The 13,486-nt window shown below is 42.8% G+C and overlaps 1 protein-coding gene across 5 annotated transcripts in view; it reads left to right on the top strand.

Moving 5' to 3' along the window:
* kcnip1a (Kv channel interacting protein 1 a) overlaps positions 1-13,202 on the top strand; it is a 35,692-nt gene extending 22,490 nt beyond the window's left edge. The window contains exons 1-8 of one of the 5 annotated variants that reach the window (XM_041943813.1): positions 541-598; positions 9,929-10,053; positions 11,120-11,246; positions 11,278-11,348; positions 11,478-11,585; positions 11,728-11,832; positions 12,650-12,712; positions 13,155-13,202. In XM_041943813.1, the coding sequence (XP_041799747.1) occupies positions 541-598; positions 9,929-10,053; positions 11,120-11,246; positions 11,278-11,348; positions 11,478-11,585; positions 11,728-11,832; positions 12,650-12,712; positions 13,155-13,202 (705 nt within the window). Of the gene's footprint in view, positions 1-540; positions 599-7,003; positions 7,098-7,665; positions 7,688-9,928; positions 10,061-11,105; positions 11,247-11,277; positions 11,349-11,477; positions 11,586-11,727; positions 11,833-12,649; positions 12,713-13,154 lie in introns of those variants that run through there. The other 4 variants (XM_041943815.1, XM_041943816.1, XM_041943814.1 and 1 more) reach the window with 4 other exon arrangements.
* Positions 13,203-13,486: the final 284 nt, after the last annotated feature.

The raw sequence follows: 13,486 nt of genomic DNA, 5'->3' as shown, positions 1-13,486 counted from the left end.
CAGAGGAAACCAGATGCATTTAGGTGTGAAATGTAACAGGGCATGTTTGTTGTTTTTCTTCTCCAGAGTGATTCACAGACTGTTATCATTTACAAATCAGTGGGTACACTCACATTAATTCATGATTTAATGAATCAACATCCTGGCGTTTTCGTACTGAATCACTGATGCTCCGCTCGGGCTCTTGGCTAGCGGGTGAAGGTGGGAGGGAGGGAGGCTACTACCCCTAATGAAACACAAGGAAATCGGAGGGAGGGAGATAGTGTGTGGGAGGGCGTGGGGAGAAAAAGGGGAGAGAGAGAGAAAGAGAGGAGGAGCACCGTGAGATGGAGCGAGAAAGCATGAAAGGAGGGATGATAGAAAGAGGGTTTCTGCCAAGAGAGGAGGAGGAGAGAGGGGGAGAGAGAGAGCGAGAGGAGGGTGAGAAGAGGAAAGAGGGCGCGGGTTTGTGTGTGTGTGTGTGCATTCTAACCATCCACACACGTGACGAAGAGATACAGACTTCAGCATACAGACGCGCTTGTTTCCACGACGGCAAACATGGGGGCAGTGGTGGGTACGCTGACCATGCAGACCAAGCAGAGGAGGCCGTCCAGGGGTGAGGGAATACACACACAAACATAAACACACACACGCACACACACACACACACACACACACGCATGTGTGTTTACTCTAGCACACATATATGAATATAAGCACACTGAGATTTTCTCTCTTTGTTACTGAACATATGCGTGCACACATACATACAATGAAACTTTTAACAGTGTTTGTCATGGCATATTCCAGAAGACACACACACACACATGCACACACACACACACACTGCAATACAAATATACAGCACACATTCATAAGACCAAAGATTAATCACTGCTGGTATTTCAGTTAAGATGGAATGAAAGAAAGAGGGCGTATAGTTTGGTGTGCGTGTGTGCCTATGTGTGTGTGTGTGTGTGTGTGTGTGTGTGTGATAGAGAGAGAGACCAACAGGTGTGCATAAAGGAAAAATAATATGTTTTCCTTCTACAACAAAGTTGTAATGCGACAGTGTGTGTGTGTGTCCGTGTGTGTGCGTGCATGTGTGTGTGAGTGTGATTGTTGCTGAGCTTATCTTTTTTGACAGCGCAAACCGAGGGAGGGGAATACGAGACAGCTTCTTTGGCTGTGTTTGAGTCTATGTGTGTGTGCGTGTGTGCGAGCATGTCGCCGTGTGTGCAGACGTGCGCATCGACGCTGGTAAACACACACATGTCGAAGGTATTTGTCACTCTGCTCACACACCGCTTTTCCGTCTAGCTGTTACCTTGGAAGCACGGTAGCCATGGCAACAAAAGATGTCAGTTTTGGGGTGGGAGGGGTTGGCGGGGGGGTGTCTGGGTGAGGGGGAGTTTGATGAGATTGGGGTATTCCTAAGTAAGTCAAGGCCATGTGAAAGAAACAGAGACAGTGAGAGATGCAAATATGCAGATGAGGCGAGGAGGGAGGTTTTTTATGGAGACCTGTTGCCCGTCGGAAATGTTTTACTCCCTCGTTGCTCATTCTAATAAATGCATATAAACCTCAGTGATATAAATCTAACAAATCCAAACTGGCTGCTCCAATGAATGGGCACGCTGAGCAGGAGATCAGTCCCACAGTTGAAATGTCCCCTATTAATAGGGGACTCATTTAAACTTATTTGTTGAAGCAGGCTATTATCGCAGTTTCAGTGCAAATTAAACCATACAGGACATTTTCCAAGTGAGTGCATATGGCTCCTTTCATCTTTTGAATATGTTTTTTTTTTCTTCTCAAACAAACACCTTCTCCCACGGGTGTTTGAAAAAGGCGAGGCGTGAATTTGTTGCTGTTCTGAGTAATGAGTTGGTTGTGGATGCACTCACATTGTGGAAACGTGTGAGATTTGGCTCTTCTTGCAAAAGAAAGCCAGCTATTTTTACCTCCACAAATGCCCCTATAATGGGCTGTAGAGCCGGAGCTATCTGGAGGAGGTTGTTTGTAATTCTGGTGTTGTGTTGTGGTACTTCAGCATCTCTCCCTCGCCTCCTCTGACATGTTCACGGTATGCAGGATTAGTGCAGCGGGGCTTGTATGTGCGCAGCCGCTTATTCCGTGGCATCGCAGATAACTTGTTATCCGGGATCGTGACACCAACAGCAACACTGAGGGGGAGACAGTGCACGGCTGTAATATTGTGAGATTAGATTCCTACATGATTGATCCTCTGAGTACGAGCTCATCACTGTGTTCTGAAGAAGAAGAAAAAAAGAAAAGAGCAACGCCTCGCTGTGTTTGCATCCTTAATGTTTGCACGCCTGCTTGTCTGGACTGTCTGTTTTCATCAAGGCTGCTTGTTGTTCTCTCAACTTGCTTTGTTTTCTGTCAAGTGTTCTGCTCTTTCCTCCTGACAGCCTCTCTGTGATGCTGCTGTTCTGCTGCCTGTTGTCTTGTCTGCCTGGTTTTTGTCTGGCAGGCTGCTTCTGCTCCTCGTCTGTCATGGTGACCTCTGACTACTCGTCTCTCTAGCAGAATTTTCACCTGGCATTTTTCTCCCCTCCCTGGTGAATTTTCTCTTATGTTGACTTCCTCGCCTGCTCCCGGCAGCAGTGTCGTCTCAATCTTCTCCCTCCCTCCTTTGCCTCTCTGTCGCACCTCTGCTGCTCCTCTTATCTTGCCTTCTTTGTGATTTCTGCTGCCTCCCTCCCCACCCTTCAACCTTGTCTTCTTCCACTTGTTTTTCCACCATCTCACATCTTCCTCTGCTTCTGCTGCTTCCTCCTCTCCCCGTTGTTTCTCCCCCTCTTCTCCCTCCCACTCCTTCTCCACGCTTGTTTCTCTTTATCTCACTTTGAATTTTCCCCACCACACTCTCACATGCCACCACCTGCTCCTGGCACCCTCATCTCCCTCTCCTCTCTCTCTCATGCCTCCATTCTTCCTCTCATTTGCTCCCTTTCTCCATCACCCACGCTCCCATTAGCTGGTGTGAGTGCTTATTAAGTCATCTCGTCATTCTCCGCTCTTGGCATCCAGCAGTGTGTGCGTGTGTGTTTGCCTTTGTGAGTGTGCGTTTGTTTGTGTGTTTCGGCACATTCTGAGTCTAGACATGTATTTACTCAAAAATCAATATTGGCATGCTGCTATGTGTGTGTAAATGAGCTGTATTTGACTCACTCTTCTCAAACATTTAATCAGCGGTGGCACATTAATATGTGGGGAAGTGACATTAGGTGGATTTGTGTGTGTGTGTGTGTGTTTGCACCTCACGTACACACAAACACACAACGCTGCAACCACCCTCCACGTACACACAAACACACAACGCTGCAACCACCCTCCAGCACTTCAGTCCTCCTTCACAGGCTGACGATTAGTAAGCAAACATGTGTGTGTGTGTGAGCATGCAAGTGTATATTGTTTTATACACACGGGTGCTTAATATTTTATCTGTGACCCTTGAAATAATGTGTTCATGTTTGTCTTGTTCGATGGTGTGCGACTGGATGCGTGTTGCGAAGTGTGTGTGTATTCATGTGCTTGTGTGTGTTTTCAACCAGAGCAAGTCATTGGACTTTCAGTGAACTGCCCAAAGGCCAGTCGGGGATTGGTCCCGTGTCCAATGGCCGGGTGTTGACTGTGCAAAAACAATGCGTCTCGGAACGAGAGCTTGAATTCGCGCCGGGGAACGTGATTATGTTGTGCAGCTTTCGCACGGTGTAAATAGGACTGCTGCAGCTGAAATCTATTTTTAAGATACTTCATCCATACCTCCAGGGAACCCGTGGCCAGTAGAGCTGCTGCTTTTCTTGAAGAGCGCCTCACCACCATTAAAGAGGCCGGTGAGAGTGAGCCCTCTCCGTCGCCGTCCGGACGGCAGATTAGGCTAATTCAGATTATGCAAATGACACACTCTCTGGTAAGGATTACAGGCCACGGTACGAGAAGGCAAGAGGGAACATGGCAGAGATAGAGTGGCAGAGGGAGAGGAGAGTTTGGCAGAGTGAAAAGGAGATAAGAAATGCAGGAGAAAGGAGGATTTTGTGAGAAACAGAAGAAAGGAAGAGAAACAGGAGAAATTAGAACTAACATTAAATACCAGAGGCAGTAGCTGCTAGAGGGAGGCAGGAGTAAAACCCTGGTTCTGGGCTGGAGGAAGTGTGTGTCTATTGAGGTAAGAGGTATTTTTTGTGACAGGTTGCTGGCTGGGGAAAGTGACGGGCAGTCTTTCTTTGCTGACAGTTCAGGCCACCAGTTAATACTCCAAACAAGCTCTGAAAGAAAAGGGTTCAGGCTTTTGGTCACTGTCAGACTCCACGGCTCATAATAGCTGGTGTAATAGATGGAAGTGAAACTCTCAAGGTGGCTTTCTGGGTTGGGTTTGTCAAGGTTATTTTCCTAACCTGCTAAATTTGCAGACGTTTCATACAGGTTTCTGTTTGCAATAAAAATGCTGCAATAGTGCACCGCCACAGCACTCGTAAGTCTTCTTTTAAAAGAGGTTTCCTGGACCAGAATCTTGGAAACTGAACCAAAGCTCGTATCTCTGACATTGCAGCCAAATACATTTTCAAAAATGAGAAAAACAGAGTGCTTCTTGTGCATTTGGACTGGCAGGAGATAGCAGGAGCGCATCATCCACTTCCTAATATCCATGGATGGATTATTGAGGCCAGGCACAAGTCAAATGGGTCAGGGGGGCCTGACTTTGAAGTAGATAGATAGATAGATAGATAGATAGACTTTATTTATCCCAAGCTGTGTGGAGGAAATGTCTGTTCTTAGGAATGTAGGAATGACCTGATCCCAAACAACAGCCTATTAAAGTTGAGATGAAATGAAAAATACCTTTTTAACCCCTTTAGATCACGTTCCTGGTCGTATTGTGTGCCTATTTAACAATATATGCAAATATTAAAAAAAATCCATTTCTATGCACTCTCATAACAAAATCAAATCTTGTTTTCTTTCTGTAAAACAACATATGATGTATGCTTACGTAAGCTTTAACCAACCAATTTCAGTCAATAGTATGTTGACAACCAGCCATCAATGAGTGGCACAGAGCTGAGATTCATTAGTTAGTTAAACCCCTTGCGCCTGTTTGTGAACTGATCACATGTCAAATGGTTTTCCCCAGGTTTTTAATGTTTCCATTTCTTGCATCTATCTTTTTATCACTGTATTTTATCATTAAAGATGGAAAAAATAGAGTCGGCACACCAGTGTAGCACCGTGGTGTACTTTGCATTTGGATGTGTGTGCTTTACCAATGCATATAAAATTGCATCACTACTATCATGTGATAAACATGTGAAATGTGTTGCCATGTGACAAATTCTTATAACAAGTTCTTTTCACTGTGCTTCTTTTGTAAATATGCTCTTTTAAAGCATACTTAGGCCACAATTTGTAATTTTAATCTGTTTAAAGGGTTTAACAAAATACATCAAGTTTTGGATGGTTTCTTTTAACACTTTTGGCATAACTCAACTTTTATAATATCAGTGGAAAGGCTTTCTCTTACACTCTGCCTGAGCGGTATACCATGACAGAAATATTACTGATTGGTCACAGCAAGAGACCGCTGAAGGCTGATTACTTGAACGAACACAATGTACACTCAATCATCTTTATCGAGTGATGTTTACACTACCAAGCATCTTTTAAATGTCTGGCAAATTAAATTAAATGCTACTCTTGCCACTAAATTTAATTTTACCCAGCACTGCTGCAACGGTAAATAGAACAGTAAATAAAGCAAACCTTCAATTGACGACTCTGTGGGACACCTCTTGATAGAGCAGTCCCCTGCAGCCTGCAAGGCAGCGGCTATGCTTCAACTCATCGGCCAATCACATCACAGCACCTTTTTACCTTCACATTAAGACTGCGAACGAGTGCCAGCTGGTCACAGTAGAGAGGTGCTACAGAAAATATATCATGTCTATTTCACTGTGATGTTCACAGTGTGTGTGTGTGTGTGTGTGTGTGTGTGAGTGTGTGTGTGTGTGTGTGTTTTAACCATACATGCTTTATATTTTGAGAACATAGAACATTTCATTTTCTAATGCAGACATTTTGTTTGATTTTCTGAGTATTATCACTACACAAATAATCATATCATCTACATCTGAAGTAACACATGTAAGAAATGTGCAACACATCCTCATCAGCTTTGACACACACTGGTGTCTTCTGTGCTGGTGTCTGCTGCCCCCTGCTGGTACGCTCATGTTATAGCAGGTTATAGTCACACATTACACCTGCATTACCATATTAAGTCCATATAAAGTCCACAGTGCACATTAGGTATAATTTTCATAATTACTGATTAAAATAAAATGTTACTTACATTGTAGATTAAGTCACATCAAAAGGAGGCATGTTTAGTTAGAAAAGTCACTTTGCAGTAAATTAAGCCCTCTGTTGTTCGGGGATGACTGTGTGTCTTAATGGAGCCAATTAATCAAGTGCTGATCTGCACATGCGTACACACACATACACACACATGCACACGGTCTCAACACAAGCACATATGGTCACACGGCAGAAGGCGAGTGTATCATTGTCACAATGCGCTCAGGTCGGACCCTCGAGTTGAAGCCTAGTTCCCAAAGAGTGAAGGACACTGGGACTGTAAACGAGGGGGAGTGGGGTTGGGACACACACACACACACACAGAGTTAGTGAGATGGAGTGAAGGTCAGGATAAAGAGAGGGAGATGCCCCAGGGAATAGAGAGACAGGGGGATAAAAAGACAGAGGTAGAGAGAGGCAGGTGAGTGCTGATCCTTACTGTAGGAGGAAGCAGGATGGATAGAAAGTTTATGAGATAGAGAAAGAGAGAACACAGAGAAACAACTTAAAAGTTTAGCATACGTTCACATATTTCTGTGAGGTAAAAGAACAAGTAAAGGACTAACGAGAGCTGGAGACACAAAGCTTCTAGAGGCCAGAGGAGAAGAAGAAAGAAAGGATCAAAATGGAAAGAGAGCAGCAGAGTGAGAACAGCTTACACACCATAGCCATCATTCTGCTGTGCTGTGGGGCCGTCAAAATGCTGCACCTGCTGGGAGTCATCACTGTGGAGGGTGAGTCAGTGCTACATCTGCTAACCCGAGCAGCGACGTTATCTGCCTGTGAGCAAGTTATTGGGCAAAAAAAGGAAGGATCTGGATGATTCATGTGGGGATGTTCGATGCATGCGGGTTCAGCTGCTTCTTTCTCAGAAAATCAAAGGAATAAAAACACATGAATAAACAAACAGGGAATAAATGTTACAAGCAGCAGACTGTTCAGTTTTTTAAATAAACTCCAGTGTTGAATTCTGAACTGCTGCCATTAACAATTCATTGTATAAGCTGACTGTAGAGGGCTTGTTTGTTTTTTTTTTAATCTCTGATGCTTTTGATATTTTAAATGTGCTATGGCTGCTGGTCTCATACATGGTTTGTTTACTGATAATTCTGCTGCAACAGTCAATAATTGCTGTTGCTATCATTTCTGAGGACATCCAGTTTCTAGAAAACTGAGCCTAATACAGCTTCAACTAACCGAACTCACAATAAGAGAAATGGGAAAATAATTGCTTTCTGTCCACAAAAACAGCTGCATGTGAACACTTTTCTCTGATCATTAAGTTCGCTGTTTACTATTTCAGGAACATTAACTGAGCGAAGGTGTAGAAAACTAATTTAAACCTGAGCAGTAACTGATCCTGACTCTCACGCTTGTGTTATTAATTAAGTCAGTTCTGTTTTCTTAATGCATGCTAATATATGCTGATTCAAAACACATTCAAGTGACTGGTTTGACTTATTCCTTCTTCTTTATGAGGCAACTATACATTTTGCTTGCAGATGGGATGCCCTGTGCTGTGGTGGTTTTCAGTGTAAGCGTGGAGTGTGACGGTGACCGTGCAGGTGCCATCAAGGTTTTAACGTGGACAATAGAGTGGCAGTGAAGCCTTTCAGAGGAGTGCAAAATCTTTATAGGTGCATGAATGGCTGTAAGAATGACCAAACCGAGGGGGAAAAAAATGAAGGGAGGTGCAGGTGTGACGCTGATTTTTGTGTGAAATCACTGTTGGATTTGCGTTTGGAATACAGTTAGAAGAATATGTGCATGTGCATCTGTAATGTGTTATCTGTGTGCATGGGGTGTGATTATGCAGTAGACTACACCTGAAGACTACTGGCAACTGGGTGTGAATAGTCTCACCTTGGGCATGAGTGCAGACCTCCACCCTAATGCCTGACTGAACTGCCTGAGTGATGAAACGAATGGCCTTCTGGGGCTGTGTTTGTGTGAAACAGAGAGGAGAGAGAGAGAGGCAGGGGAAAGGAGTTATATAAAGAGAGCCCGCTAAACAACTCAACAGAAGTTATACAAAGTCAAAATGTAATAATGCAGCCTTAGTGTAGAAAATTAGTGGGCACAGCGTAACAAGGTTTTGTTGGATAACAATGCATTATTGTGTTTTATGTTGACTATTACAGTGTAAAATTAGCTGCATTATGATTTGCTTTTTATTATAGAGTATCCACAGTGCTGTATTTGAGGGACAAATTGAGAGTTAGTTCAATGGATGTGACATCACAGCTGACATTTAAATTCAAACCCACTTCGCCTCTTAAACCACGATGGCAGCACTTCTTTGCAGTTATTTATGTGGAAAGACCTGCAGATGTGTTAAGTGGGAGCCCTGGGTGCTGAATCTAAAAAGGACAAGGCTGTTGACTGAGGTTTAATTTAGCAGTGAGGGGACGTTGTCTTTGCCTGGCACAATAAAAACGCTGACCTGGTACCCATGATTCACTGAGAGAGTAACACTGAAGAGGTGTTGGTGTAATGAAGCTTTACAAAGCGCTAATGGTTTTGCCGCACAGATAAAAATGCTTCTATTTCAAGAATGTTGATGTTTCAAAAAACTGGATTGCCAAGGACAGTGTGAACGCTGCACTCGGTGACACTTCGTTAAAGTGGAGAGGGAGCTCTCAAAACTGCTTTAGTTCACCCGTTGCATCTGTAAATCAGACCATGGCAGCCCTGCGGACTGGCATGATGACCTTACTTTGCATGGAAATGCTAAGAAGACAGAGGAAATTGCACTTGATCACCACGCAGCCATTTGGATGTGAAGTCGGCTCTTACAAATGAATAGGGATCTTCACGGGCAGCAGGCTAGACTGACATAACATCTAAATAGAGTCCAACAGTCTATCCTCCAAAACATTCAAATTACAAGGATGTACTAGATCAATGCACCTTAACATCTTAGTCCTTAACTACCAGGGTTTTTTTTTTTTTTTTTGGTCTAGCATTTTAATACTACACATTATGACCACTTTATCATATTCTGAATTTTTATTACTATTTCTATTAAATTATGCGCAGTTATAACAGTATGCATAATTATTACATTGTAGATTGCTTCAGGGAGTGTGTGCGCACTCGTTTTCAAGTGTGGAGATGAGTGTCTGAAAAGGAGAGAGGGGAGGTGTCATGTTCACCTATAGGCACTGCGAGCCGGTGTGTGTGTGAGTGGGTGTGTGTGTGGGGGGTCTCAGAGTCAGTGGTTTGTCCTCTCTCCCCTCCCCTCCAGCGAGGAGAGTAATGAGTTGTTAATCAAAGGGCCGGTGAGAGGAGGAACATGGACTGTCCTCTACCTCTCATCCTCTCCTCTTCACTCCTTCCCTTTTATATTTCAGCCTAACAGAATAAATAAAAAATATCTAAAACTTGGCGTGCAGATTATTTCACTGCAGCACTGCGTCCTCTCTCCAGGTCATACTGTATATATCTGCTTCCTTCTCCTCTGTATTACTTGGATTATCAATCCTTCCTCTTTTTGCTTTCTCACTCTTTATTTCTTAACATGAGTTAAGTAATGCAGCATTCATGTGTGTGTGTGCTCTTTCAGACAAAGCTGACGATGACTTGGAGATGACCATGGTGTGCCATCGACCGGAGGGCCTCGACCAGCTAGAAGCTCAAACCAACTTCAGCAAAAGAGAGCTCCAAGTGCTCTACCGGGGTTTTAAGAATGTATGTGACTGTGCAGGTGCACTGCAAAGTTTTTCATTTTGGGGAGAATTGTCCCTTTCATACATACAGTCGATACCAAAAGTGCACATGTGTTGATCAGTAGATTGCTTGCTGTATAGTGCTAACATGTAGATATGTATTACATGTGTATTTTTTCTAATATGTCCTCTGGGGATTTGCACACTTGTGCAGGAGCACACTGAAAAAATGAGAACGGCATGACGAAATCAGACTTTTTTGAAAGAAGAAAGAAAGAAAGAAAACACTTTATTGACCCCTCATTTGGGAAATTCATTCATTTTTACACTTTGTTGTTTTTTATTAATTACACACAGGCCTGAAATGCACACACATGCGCACACACAAGACCTATATAAGACATGCATGTGGAGAGGTGTCAGAGTGATGCCACTGCTGCATAGCCGGTGCTCCAGCCGGTTAGGAGTTTGGTGCCTTGCTCAAGGTCACCTCTGCAGTGCGCAGAGGGTGGCACCTCTCATATAACCTTGTCAAAGATCTATTTTGGTTATTTAATGCTTACATTAAGACTATAGGTTTGAAGTATAGACGTAAAATTGTATTAAGTATAAATTCAGTGGTCACTTGTTTACTTCTGGTGAGCGGTCCACAGTGTTATGTTTACGGCCACTGGACGGTTTTGGTCTTGCTGGTGTTTTCCTTTTCAATTGATTTTAACTCTAAGATGACAATATAAATACACATTTAAGATGTAATAAATGCTAGAGTATTAGAATGAAAAAAGGCGTCACAAAGGGACAGATGGATGATTTTGATGTCTCTTTTGCCATCTTTCAGCTAAATTCAAACTCTATGCAAAAGATTTACTCAACAGTGACACCCTGGACAGAAGGTCAGAGTTTGCAACTGCAGTCTATTGTACTCCTGGTGATAATAGACAGAATCACATAGAGGTGTAACCAATTGACAGTCTCTCATCAACTTTGTCTAATCTTTTCCATCAGTCTCTCTTTTTGACCCGTCAGTATCTGCAATGTCTATCTCCCACCTTCTCACCCTCTCTTTCTGATTCCCCCTTTCTCTCCAGGAGTGTCCCAGTGGTGTCGTAAATGAGGAAACCTTCAAGCAAATCTACTCCCAGTTCTTCCCACACGGAGGTAAAGAGAGACTATGTGTCTATGGCTCTGTCGTGTTTCTACCCCCTGTACTGACAAGTATTTTCTTCTTCCTCTTCTTCTCCTGCAGATGCCAGCACCTACGCACACTTCCTCTTCAATGCATTTGACTCAGCACATACTGGCTCCATAAAGTTCGAGGTTTGCTCTATTCATGCATTTCTGCAAACTCACTCGCTTTTGAAGAGTTCCTATTCAGATAATATTTTGGTTTTTCATTTCCAAACTCCTTTTTCAGTTTTTCATTCTGTCATTTTTATCCTAATGCAGGACTTTGTGACAGCTCTGTCCATCCTGCTGAGGGGCTCTGTCACTGAGAAGCTACAGTGGACCTTCAACCTGTATGATATCAACAGAGACGGATACATCAACAAAGAGGTGTGTGTTTGTCGATGTGTGCACAGCTGTGTATCTGTTACACTCCACATCTCATTTGTTGTGTGTGTGTGTGTGTGTGTGTGTGTGTGTGTGTGTGTGTGTGTGTGTGTGTGTGTGTGTGTATGTCTGTTGTGTTTCACAGGAGATGACCGACATCGTCAGAGCGATATATGACATGATGGGAAAGTACACATATCCTGTCTTGAAAACTGACGCACCCAAACAGCATGTGGACGCCTTTTTTCAGGTAACAACACCTGAGTCCTTTATCTAAGTCTCATATAAACGCAACAACAGAAATACTGATTGAGCAAACAATGATGGATCAATCGAACACACGATTTACATTTCAAGCACTTGGAAACAGGAGGGATATTCAGTCGGTTGCAATCTGCAACCTCACCACAAGATGTCACTCAATCCTGCACACGGGTCCTTTAAGTCAAAGTACTAATACCACACTTAAGTACGTCATTACATGTAAAAGTCTTGCATTCCAAACCTAATTTAAGTAAAAGTATGTTAGTGTTATCAGCAAATTTACTTTGTGGTCAGTGTTTTACTGTTACGCCTATGATTTATATTAATATTCTGGTGCAACCTGCTGTTTAATGTTGTGCTAATTTTATCTTATGTTTATTGTTTGGTGGTTTAACCTCCAGCAATCCATCATATTATATAAGATCATCACAGTCTTCACTTCCTGTGAGAACCACATATGTCTAAAATGTCAGCTTTTCATGAGCTCAGAAAAACAGCCTGTTTTCAGCTTTGTGACAATGCATTTTCCTGCTAATCCAAGGTTGTTTTTTCTGAAGAAGTAGATTTTTTTCCCCAGACTATAAAGGAGCATTTAATGCATTTAATCATCAGTTTATCAGAAAAATTCAAAATTAAAATCGCCAAATTTAGACATACAGGGTTTAAATGGACAGCAAGGGTATGAAAAATTGTAGTCATTAAAATTGTGGTTATTTTACAACTGTATGTATGGTTGATCCCTTATATTTTCCCTGACACACCTTGGACGGAAAGCTTGACAGCGTGTCCTTTGCTCTCCACAGAAAATGGACAAAAACAGAGACGGTGTGGTCACTCTTGATGAATTCATCCTGTCTTGTCAAGAGGTACTCTTTCCTTTTTTTCTTAAAGTTCTCCTGACGATCCCTTTGTGACTTTGCGAGAGGCCTTTTCCACCAAGGACATTTTGACAAGTCACATTAGGAAAAGCATGGCTGTAAATGACAAAATGACGGCTGAATTCCACTCACAGAACAGAACCATCGCTAATGTTATTATTATATAGTCAAAATGTCTGCTGCTATTGAAGCTCAATGAATTTTACTTACTTAAGTCCTGTTTTCTCAGATTCTTTGCAAGTCTCACTATACTAGCAATTAATTATGGTCTTTGCTACCTTTCATATCAATGTATTTGTCTGCAGAGAGATCGCTAACATTTTACAGGCTTTCACTGCCCCCTAGTGGCCAGTAAACTGAATTGAATGGTGATGTTGGATGACTTTCTCCTCACGGCCAGCTTCTTCACTTTTGATCTTCTTTTCATCAGGATGAAAACATTATGAGGTCTCTGCAGCTCTTTGAAAATGTCATCTAGACAACAGAGACGCTGCAACAAGACGAAGGCACGGAGCAAGGGAGAAGAGAACAACGACGGAGGAGAAGGAGGGAAGAACAAGAGAGAAGGAACAGAGTGGCTTGCAGCTGAAACACTACAAAGACCTTGTGGATCTGTGTGAGACGGCTGCTGCAGAACTTCACGGAAGGCGTCTCGCTGTAACAAATCCATGGCGTCAAAACCCCCTCTGGTTTTGGAAAATGTCAATAAGACTTTTAAATCCTCCATTTGCCCTATTGTGACTATTTACCTTGTCTCTGTCT

This window comes from Chelmon rostratus, chromosome 9 (assembly GCF_017976325.1).
Source record: "Chelmon rostratus isolate fCheRos1 chromosome 9, fCheRos1.pri, whole genome shotgun sequence".
NCBI classification, from domain to species: Eukaryota; Metazoa; Chordata; class Actinopteri; order Chaetodontiformes; family Chaetodontidae; genus Chelmon; species Chelmon rostratus.
This window is presented reverse-complemented; position numbering and strand designations above follow the sequence as displayed.